The 11,293-nt window shown below is 32.5% G+C and overlaps 3 protein-coding genes across 3 annotated transcripts in view; 1 reads left to right on the plus strand and 2 right to left on the minus strand.

Annotated features, from left to right (window-relative positions):
- The window catches only part of LOC123694660 (tRNA dimethylallyltransferase), a 200,436-nt gene extending 190,776 nt beyond the window's left edge, over window positions 1–9,660 (plus strand). Inside the window, exons 5-7 of the mRNA XM_045640154.1 lie at window positions 3,871–3,986; window positions 8,854–9,064; window positions 9,261–9,660. Coding sequence (XP_045496110.1) covers window positions 3,871–3,986; window positions 8,854–9,064; window positions 9,261–9,575 — 642 coding nt within the window. The 3' untranslated portion in view covers window positions 9,576–9,660. The remainder of the gene's footprint in view (window positions 1–3,870; window positions 3,987–8,853; window positions 9,065–9,260) is intronic.
- LOC123694661 (dimethyladenosine transferase 1, mitochondrial) lies at window positions 9,655–10,749 on the minus strand. The gene has a single exon (XM_045640156.1). The coding sequence runs from the start codon at window positions 10,747–10,749 to the stop codon at window positions 9,730–9,732; it is 1,020 nt and encodes a 339-aa protein (XP_045496112.1). The 3' UTR covers window positions 9,655–9,729.
- LOC123694663 (cytochrome c oxidase assembly factor 3, mitochondrial) lies at window positions 10,749–11,082 on the minus strand. Its single transcript, XM_045640158.1, has one exon. It carries the CDS (start codon window positions 11,010–11,012, stop codon window positions 10,749–10,751), a length of 264 nt encoding a protein of 87 aa, XP_045496114.1. The 5' UTR covers window positions 11,013–11,082.
- Between the last annotated feature and the right edge of the window lie 211 nt (window positions 11,083–11,293).

Below are 11,293 nucleotides of genomic sequence, written 5' to 3' on the forward strand. Positions count from 1 at the left end.
TCCTTCATACAGAACATAATTGTCACATTTAAATTTTGTGGCACATATTATAACATAATATTTTTCTATTAAACGTTCAATAACACATAACATATAACTATTATTGAATAGTTTAAACCTACCTACTAGTTTAAAGTGCACGAAAAAAAAAACATTTTTTTTATAATTTTTTCTTTTTGCATTGTTGCACCTGGCAACCCTGTAATAAAAGTGAGTAGACATTGGCACTTGATCACGGCACAGGCTCCTAATGAGGGCAGGACAATGGACCTCGGACGGTAGCTTTTAACCCCTTTCCCTAAGTATTATAGGGCAAGTCCTGACGTGCAGTGTTCCGAGGTAGTACTTGGACATTGATTTTTTAATGTCACAGAGTATTTAATGTCGTGGAAGAGTAATAATGCGATAGCAAATGCTAATCGTGGTGATCGTGGGCTTTTTTCTTACTTACAATAATGTATTGATTTATATAATATTATTATTATATTATGACAAAGTTCGTTTATTAACGTAACTAGGTACAAACCAAACTGCTGGATCGAATATCGTATAAGATATTTCGAATAGCAGAATTATAAACATGGTAAATTTAACGAAAATGATTTGTGACAGATTCTGGGGTTCACTAATTCACCGGGTCAGCTTATTTCTTTGTTAAAAATAATTATTTAATTTTCTTTAACAAAATTACTTTTCATACAAATAGGTACAACTGATAGCTAAGTAAGTAACCACAAGAAGTTTTGCCACTATCAAATCTCAATTATTATTCATTATTTCTAACAGATATTCGAAGGAAAAATCTGCTTCGTTCGTTCCTCTACAAAAACTAACTTGAAACAAGATATGTAATAATTATTATAATCAAGTGAATTCCATGTATATGATACTACATTTTAGATAATGACTCTAAACAACTTTGTGTATCTTATTATTACGATCCTTGAATTATAAATAAACATGTTATAAATACTGTAAGTTAGTATGTTATTATACTTTAAGAAATGCCTAGATTAAAGCCATAGTATAAAGAGAGAAGTAGGCCGACTCCCGGCGTTTAAGAGCGCACGGTACCTAAACTCGAGAGACGCAGGGTTTTCACTTGTCACGTTGATATTTTAAATAATTGTTTAAACAAACACCGACCGCTTACACCAATGGCGCGGCCCTCACGAGATCGGTCCATGAGTAGGAACCGAGCGGCGTTGTGTGCGTGCGTCAAGCTTGTATATTGTACATGAACGGGGGGCGCGGCCAAGCGCTCCGCACATACAATCGGCGATGTACCTTTGTTCGAAGATAAGTTATCTTTATACTATGGTAATAATACCTTGACCCCATATCTGTTGAATCATTTGTTACTTTTCCATATGATAAATTATTATAACGTTTAAATGATTTATAGCAGAGGTAATTTTCATAAGTTGTGATATGTATTATGTAAATAGTGTATGCTTTTTATGATTAGGTAGAGTATAAAATATTCCCTGATATTATACAGGTAAATAAAATGATGTTTGTTCGTTGACCTGTCTATTTAATTATAAATATAAGTAACTTTACCTTTTCAGACACTAGCGAAATAGACGAAACGGAAGACTTCTTTAAAGTCGTTAAATTCCCGAAGGTTAGAACTAAAAAAATATACCGGCCGAATTTATACCTCCTCCTTTTTTTGAAGTCGGTTAAAAACCTATAAGATACTCTAATTAGAAGCTTTGTTAAATTTTCATCCAATCGGTTTATTAAAGTATAAATACACATAGTATTTACACTATTACAATACCACAAATACAATCAGTATTCGTTACATTAGGTACTACCACAGACCACCTAAAGCAACTTGGATAAGCACTGACATAGCTGAAAAAAATACACCATAGTTTTGAAATAGCAGGATCCAATTTGTACGAGAATCTCACAATAACGCAATCGGATTATAATATTATAATTTGTCATAACTTCTCAATAACTCATGAATTTAAATTGACGTCAACATTCATGTTTACGATTTTCCTTCGAACAGTAATGTGACTTAACCTAAGTCAAGGAAACGAAGTAATTGTGTGTGGCGCCTGATAAATGGAACGTGTGTACTGAGAATTATAGATATTTATCTATAAGTTAGACATAGATAATAGGCGGAAAATGATAAATGAAAGATGCGGATTTGCAATTTTCATTTTTACTTAACTTGTTATAAACTGAATTTTTCGTAGAATTCATTGTTTAAGAGCCACAGATTCAAAATTATCAATTTATTTGAATATATACAGTGATTAATAAAGACAAATATTCTGCCATCCATCTACATAATATATTCTTAGCATGCATAAAGGTTTGTCAAGCAGTTTCAATTTGATTGACTATAAATTCTTCGCAGAAAATTGTCTCAATTTTGTTCCTAGGGCACAGAAATTTTAATATCTCCTGTAGAGATCATAGAAACAGATAAAATACAATAATATCTCAATACATTAACAAGTAAGAAAATAACTGTTAAAATGTGAGTAACCTACCAATTCTCAACTAGATTCTCGAGGAGATACTTTGAAAAACATACTCTTATAGTAATTATCATCAAAAATATATATCACAGATTATTTACCTACATACCACGATGACGTCATATTCTTTTAATTCAATAAATTCCACGAACATAGTTATTTTATGCACATGTTACGTAGAATACCTTGCCGCGAGTAAATGCAGTCACGATTGCATATTATTAATTACGTCTAGTATTAATTATACAATGATTAGGATCTTGGAATAAGAACAATATATCGTGGAATCAGAGGTATATATGCGAAGTTATTGAACCTACTTCAAAAAGGTATTTTGTTTTACATATTTTCTGTACATCACACGAAATATCGGAAAATAGTGAACAGTATTGAGGATTTCATTATTTATATCAAACCCAATAACGGTTAACTGAAAAATGGCATTGTTTTGACGAACAGACGTGCCATCCGTACTAGTTTCCTCTTTAAAAAGTTTTCTATCAGCCAACAGTGTTATTCCTTGTAACAGTATTATATCCAGTAAGAATTTCCTATAGAGTAATAGTGTCCTTATCAGTAACTGTACCCTACACAGTAACTCAACTATAGATCCAAATTCCAAACCTACTAGGTATCATACTGGCTTTGATAAATAAGAGCCAGAAAAAAGCAGTCTGTTGTGCTTTGTATCCTACCATCCCACCGAGTCCTACTGTTGGGTGATGTCCTATTTAGCATGTGTCCTAATAAATAACACTGCCTGACAAAAAATGTAACTTTTGCTAGATAGGTACAATTCTACCCCACCACCTCGTAAACTCCCCTTGAACTGCGCCTGTACAAGCGTAGTACAATCCGAGGTTAAATTGCAATCAGTCGTTACGTAATTATTGTTTTTATAAGTCACACTAATTAATGATATTAAAATTGCAGATGTATTATAATTTATGACAACAGGACTTCGGTACGCCTTTGGCCCCTTATCTATAATTACCACAGTACAATGTTGATGTAATAAAGTGGCCAATTATATAATTTGTCTGTACATTATTAATTATAATATGTGAAGGAACGTACACGTCTATCAATAGACTAAAAGAAATATATCAATTAGTTTCTTATAGAACTTAGAAATTGGTTTGTTTGTCAGCATAATTGTTAAGGTTCAAGAAGCAAAACAACTAATATTGAAAAGTGTTGTTTTTGTTTCATATATTTAGCAGTATTATATCAGCGCACTACATACTCGGAAAATTTGACAAACCTGTAGTTCCAATGACAAAGAATATGAATATTATTGCTTTTAAGATCGTTTTGTAAATTTCGTTTTATTGAATATATATTTTTTTTTTAATTTTTTCAGACTATTCATGACGAGAGACTGAATGCCAGAATTGATTCTATGATAGAGGAAGGTTTAATAGAAGAATTGTTAAGTTTCCATGACAGACACAACAAGCAACGTATACAAGATGGAAAGTAAGTACCTAATAATAATTATAATTATATTTACGGTTTTTTTTTATTTATTGAGCTCGTACCGAAGTTTTTTTTATTAGTGTTTGTACATCATATTAAAGTACGTATACATATGAAACTGGTTGGGAAAAGCTTTTATAGAAGAATTAAATATGGTATTAAAATTTAACATTTAACCAACTGTTAGCCATTTCACTTTATGTACACAAAAATAAATAAATTTACAAATAAATAATTTAAATGTTTAACAGAGTATTTTCGAAATTAAACTTAAAAAATAAAACAAAAAAATGATACAAAAGAAATATGTACGTATTGCCATAAGCAAAATCCTGATAGATACTGGCCATTAAGAATAAACAAATTTTAAAAAGGAAAAGAAAAAAAAAACAAACATGGCGGCCGGGCAACGTCCTACACCGCATCTGCTGCGGTTCTCTATGGTCTCATGTTTCATATAGGTGTGGTGTCTATTTTTATATCGTGAACAATTGTTTTTAATAATTTTTTTTATAAAAATAAATAATACTTAATACGTAACACTTTTTATGTCTATACGATACTATTGTTTTTTTCTGAATATGTATTTTGAACGCATTGCATATGAAAATTAAAATCCTTAATTATTTCGACTCATAAAGTAAAAAAAAAACTTACTTAAAATACGTGTAAAGACACGATTAACTCGTTCAATTTTTAACAAATCCAAAATTAATTAAAAAAATACGTTACCTTATTGTTAACAACAAATAAGTTGGTATGTAGTTGCAAAAGCTTCATAATAATTGAAAGCATCTTAACAAGTATCAAGATAGTAAATCTATCTACACTAACCCTTCTACAGTAGTAACCGCAAAATCTTTCTCGTCTCACGCGTATACGGACGCAAGTGTCTCGCTTGTTATTGTACCGTATATTATGAGTGACAACCCTAAGTACATATTGTTTTCAAAATAATCGTTTTGTCTTTGTAATCCATTAGCAATTTTAATTGATCGACTATTTTCGGGCAGGGTTGCAAAAAAACAGTAAATTATGAGAAAAAACATGTTTTTTTTGTTTTTTTGGTTTTGTTCAATGTTTTATGTTTTATTCAATGTTTTTTTCTTTGTACTTTTACTGTGTTTTATTCATGTTTAAAACATTGATTAATATGTTTTAATCACCCATAGGCTTTATGTTTTCTGGACGCGATTTCAGTCAGCGATGACCGCGATTGCAATCACTCATGTCCGTAGGTAGGAACGCGCCCAATATTATCGCGCGCGCGATATTAACAAATACAGAGCATATTCTTTCCCGTTTAATGAGTATCTTTTTACGAATTATGCATTGGAAGTGCACCCACTAACATGGTAGCAATCACCTAGGGGGAAATTAAGCTCGGACATGAATTATCTAGCATGCCAACTGCATGCTGCAGTTGCTTCCTCTGCAGGAGTAGAAAGACTTTTTTCTACATTTGGGTTGGTACAGTCCAGATTAAGAAATCGTTTACCAAATGAAAAAACCGCGAAACTTGTTTCAGTTTTTAAAAATATGAATAAAAAAATACAATCTCCCAGAGTGGCCAAAATTTAGAGCATTTGGAGGAATCCTTATTAGTTGACTAAGTAGGTATTATGTTAAATAATTATTATAATAATGTTAAAATTAAAGTTTCTTTATTTGAAATGTTTTATTTAACTTATTAGCTGACTGACTAATCTATAATATAAAAATTTCACGAAGTGAAACCCGTGAAACCACGGGCGAAGCCGGGGTGAACCGCTAGTCTATAATATAAAAACCGGCCAAGTGCGAGTCGGGCTCGCGCACAAAGGGTTCCGTAGCAGCAAATATCGTTTTCAGTGTAAGCACAATAACTTAACCAAAATTACAGTTAAATCAACCTATCTCAAAAACTATAAGAGATACTTTGATCAAACCAAAAATCGTTGAAAGAGTTAATTAGCATGCATCACCTCTATTTTTTTTAGAATTTTATACCCCGTAGTTATAAAAATAGAGGGGGGGGGACATACTTTTTACGACTTTGAGAGCTGATATCTCAAAAACCGTTCACTTTAAGAAAAATGTTTTTAGAAAACTTTATATCATTTTAAAAGACCTTTCCATTGATACCCCACACGGGTATGTACATCGAAAAAAAAAATTTCATCCCTCAGTTACATGTATGGGGGGCCCCACCCCCAATTCTTTTTTTTACTATTTAGTGTCATATTTTTGTAGCGGTTCATACAACACATATTCCCATCAAATTTCATCACTGTAGTACTTATAGTTTCCGAGTAAATCGGCTGTGACAGACGGACAGACGGACAGACGGACAGACGGACATGACGAAACTATAAGGGTTCCGTTTTTGCCATTTTGGCTACGGAACCCTAAAAATGAATCTCAAAATGTGTTGGTAAGCGCATAACTTGAGAAGGGCTCAACCGATTTCGTTAATTCTTTTTTTATAATATTCCTTGAAGTTCGAGGATGGTTCTTATGTAGAGAAAACGTGAATATGTACCACGGGCGAAGCCGGGGCGGACCGCTAGTGTTATATAATAATATAATTAAGTTAATTAAATTAACATTTCGCAATAATAAAATATCGCCATAATAATAATTTCCCATTTGAAATTGTTTTATTTATCTATCCCGCTTGTAAGTTTAAAACCTGTTTAAAACAATGTATAAAACATTGATTTAAAGCAGGTGGAAAAAAACATGTTTTTTTTACATTTTGTTTTAAACTTGTTTTAAACATGATGTTTTAAACAACGATGTTTTTTTGTAACAACCCTGTTTTCGGGTTACTCTACGTATTTTTTTGTTTTTGTTTTCTACAGGACCTTAGCCCGAATCATAAAATAATAAAAAGGACAGTATAATTAATATTGATCGTCTATTATTCGTAGTTAAAAATACGTAAATAATGAAATGTAACTATGAATGTAACACATCAAAAGCAATTCGTTACTGAGGACGCGTTACAAGTGTGTCTAGTTTAGGGTCCGTTCACACAGACCGGCTCTGAGAGGAGAGCAGATTCTTATCACGATGAAAACAGAGTTTTTAGTATTTGTAACTTAAGGTTTATTTTTGCGTGTGCACTGCTTTTGACATTAAGAATGCTTGAACGCGCTTGGTGTGAAATAATAAGAGGAGCTGACCGGCTCCGATCGCGTACTTTTTCTCGTTCGCGCAGCCGTTCAGCTCCGATTACATTCGCATCCGCTTTCAGATAGCTTCCAGCTGGTCTATGTGAAATAGTTGACGGCTCCGCTCCGACCAACTCCAAGCGTATACGATCCGGTCTGTGTGAAAAGAAAAATGCGCGCCGATGCTCTCCGAGCCTGTCTGTGTGAACGGACCCTTAGTCATTCCCGAACGGAACACTCGAAACAAAAAACCGAAGTCATTCATCAAAATGCGATCACAAAAAATGGATGTCGACTGGTCGCGACACCCGTTTCCAAGATTTTTTTACACTATCCATTCACAAAGTAATCTTTTTTCAAAATTTAACGTATTTTTTGCATTTTTAAATTTAGATTTTTCAATAGTACGTTCAGTATTCATTTTACGGTGATAAAATGATTTACTTTTTTATCTGTGCGGAAGAGGGATGCGAAATAGTTGTTTGGAATGTCTATCTCTGTCTTGAAACATGTAATTATCTAAATTCTAGGAATAACAATTACTCGGTTAAACTCTATAAACATCTATTGTTGGATTCCGAATCATATGCTTGAATAAAATTCATAATGCAAAAGAAACATATTAAGACTATGGATATTGGATGTATTAAAATATAAACCTCTATATACTATATACCTAGTACATTATTATATATGTATGTATAATATAAAATATTATATTATATAGAAATAGTTCGCAATCAAACATGAAAAACAGGAAAATAAAGAATACTTAAATGGAAATATTTTTAAATGTTTATGTTTAAAAGAATCATAACCGGCACCGCTTTAAATCAATCAATAAACACAATAATTAATTTATTGAAATATTGCCTTCGTTTATTGCTACAAATTAACAAATAAACCATTCAAATAGCGTGCTTTATTTATCGTAACATTAATATCGATCAAAAATCAATATTTCTCAATTACATCGATGAATCGAATCAATATTTCGGTACCAATGTCAACATATTATGATCGATCACTCGACGGCATTTAAATCTCAGGTTAACGACCTCTTATGTAATTCGACAATTAATTGCGTATTAGATTCATGATTGCGTAGTTCTATCTTGTCCGGTTTTTTGTCTCTTTACCGTGTTATTATTTTTATGGCGGCTATTATGATTCCTCTTATTTTATGATAGCGAAGTAACTATGTATTCAAACAAAATTGTAAGATACTCGAGGTAACAAAACCACACTTCCTTTTTAATTTCCCACATACAAAAATAGAAAGCGTAATACCAATAAATTGGTCGATGTTTTAATTTTCTATAAATAAATTAGCAATTGTACCCCAGTTTATGCTACAATACAGAAATAATTAACAATTTATAATAAATTAATTTCAACAACGTAACAAGAATAAGAGTTACGAAGCTAATTACATTTTGCTAAATTGTTCAGACAAATTAATTATGAAAACGTTTGGCTAATAGCCAAGAATACTGGCATATGTATTTATATTACAATATAATACAAATCCCTACGTTGTGGTATAATAAGTGCAATTATAGTATTTGACGTCTAATAACATTTATTGTTTGAATCTAATATTTTGTAGTAAATATTATTTTTGTAAAATTCAAACTAGCTTACTCCACAGCGTATTAAATACCTAATTCATTTATCGTTTTACTACAATAATATAACTACATTTGTTCCAGACCTCCAGATTATACCAAAGGCGTTTTCCAAACACTGGGTTTTAAAGAATTTCACGAATATCTGATTTTGCCAGAGGAAAAGAAGAACAGCGATGAGGGGAAAAAATTGCTAGAACAAAGTATTGAAAATATGAAAATTGGTACCAGAAGGTACGCAAGACGACAAAATAAAATGATCCGAGGAAGGTTTTTACAGATCCCCACAAGAGAGGTACGTATTCTCTGTTATTAATAATTATTTCTTATTTTTATCAAACTTAAGTATTTTTAATAATTAATATCAGCGCCATCTATGGTCGAGTAGCTGAAATGCGTACACTTACTAAATAATACAATAGATGGCGCTTCAAAATTAATGTACCTAAAGTTGATAATAGATGTCGCTTTAATATATTCTAAATTTTCAGGTTCCTCCTATATTTGAATTGGACACTACAGATATAAGCAAATGGGACGAAGAAGTACTGAACAAAGCAATATGTGTTATAGACAGCTTTATGTCAAATTCGTCTTGCAAATATGAACCACTAAAACCAAAAATTAACGAAGAGAGGTTAACACTTAATGGACATTCGTCAAATCACTGTGATGTGTGTAATAGACTTATTATAGGTGATAAGGAATATGCTATACATCTAGCTTCCAATAAACATAGGAAAGTTCTAAAGAAAAAAGGCGAATTGGCAGAAAAAGTAAGGGAACAACAATCACTTTTAGACTGAGCTGTTTTATTTATGTATAATGTGCAAGTTTTTATGTTCAAGTGTTAAATGTTAAAATTAATATAAAAATAAAATAAAAAACCAATTATTTGATTTTTATTAACTATATTTTCCCTATATTTACAAACTAAATAAAATATAACAATAAATGAAATCAAGCTTCATTCTCTACATCTTTCTTGTTTAATTTCTTAGGTGCTCTTAAGTCATAGCTCTCAAATTCAGGATACTTTTTAATGATTTCAGTGTATGCATCACATAGTCTAGAAAATTCTCCATTGGCTATTTGAAAGGGACGGGTTACTGGATCTATATCAGCCATTTTGTACATAGTGAGTGCCATTTCCTCTCGCACATCTTCCGGAAACAAGGTCTGAGCCCCTCGTATAGAATACTTCTGTCTCATAGAAAATATCTGCCGCACTACCTTTTCAACCAGTTTGAACGGTTGCTTCATCAATGGTCTCTTCAAAGGTGTGAGAGTGACCACTCCTACATCCACATCTGGTTTTGGGACAAAAGCGTCACCGGGGATATCAAATTTGTAGTTCACATTACACCAGCTCTGACACATGACAGATAACCTACACCTTTGCTTATCTAAGATACGAGCAGCCATTCTTTCAGCAACTTCTTTTTGAAATGTTAACGTCATTCTTGTGCGGCCAAGCGCCCATGGGCCTTCTTGCTTTGAAATCATTTCTAACCATCTCACGATCAAAATTGTAGAAACACTAAATGGTAAATTGCCGATCAGGTTTATTGGAGGTGGAGAATCATCCCAATCAGTTTTAACGTCTTTCGGAATGAAATGAGCTATGTCGGTAGTTAATATATCACCAGTTATGATATCTAAGTCTAATTTATCCTTACATGCATCTGCAACAAGCTCTAGAGATGGCAAGAAACGTGGATCTTTCTCGATTAATATCAGTTTACGGGGCGCTTGTTTAATAATCGATCGTGTAATTCCGCCGGGGCCAGGCCCAACCTCACATACAACATGGTTTTGAATATCACCAGCAGCTCGAACGATTTTATCAATCAGTCTAGGTTCCATAAGAAAATTTTGTGATAATTCGCGCAGAGCACGCAATTTGTATAATTTAATGACATCTTTAATACTCGGTAAGGGTGGTAACCTGATTTGCGTTGCATGTTTTACTGCAGCCATTATTGTTGCACTTTAGCAGGTTCGTCGAAATCGTCAAGGAAGGTCTCCTGCTTTACAGCAAACATAGAATATAAATAAATTCCAAACACTCCCGCTCCGATCGAAAATCCAGTTAATCTATTCCGTTTACTCAGTTGCTGTAATTTAACCACCCTTTCACGATTTTTCTGTTCAATAATCTTCATGTAATCTAATTCTGCCTGTTTCAATACTGGGTTTTTATCACCAGCATCAATTTTGGGCTTCAAATTTGTATCTCCCATTACGGAAAATTAGTTGTTTTTCAGTCCTAACCTCAACAACAAATTATGTCATAGATTAAAAATGGTTTTTGCCAATGTCCATAGACATTTCGGTGTTGCCATTTACAGATGGTTTTTCGTTCATCGTTCATTTGAGTGAGTGAACGAATGTTATTTAAAAACTTTTTTTTTATCATCTTCGTGATCGTGTGTTTTAATATTCACTTTTTTGTTATAAAATATGCTGGGTAATCAAGCCTGTAGTTAATATACTATATGACTTGGGCAAATTATTGCGTTTA

The sequence above is a fragment of the Colias croceus genome, chromosome 9 (genome assembly GCF_905220415.1).
Source record: "Colias croceus chromosome 9, ilColCroc2.1".
Lineage (NCBI taxonomy): Eukaryota > Metazoa > Arthropoda > Insecta > Lepidoptera > Pieridae > Colias > Colias croceus.

Excerpts from the sequence above, each read along its gene's own strand:
- LOC123694661 (XM_045640156.1), bottom strand. The coding sequence starts at position 10,749 with ATGGCTGCAGTAAAACATGCAACGCAAATCAGGTTACCACCCTTACCG.
- LOC123694663 (XM_045640158.1), bottom strand. The coding sequence starts at position 11,012 with ATGGGAGATACAAATTTGAAGCCCAAAATTGATGCTGGTGATAAAAAC.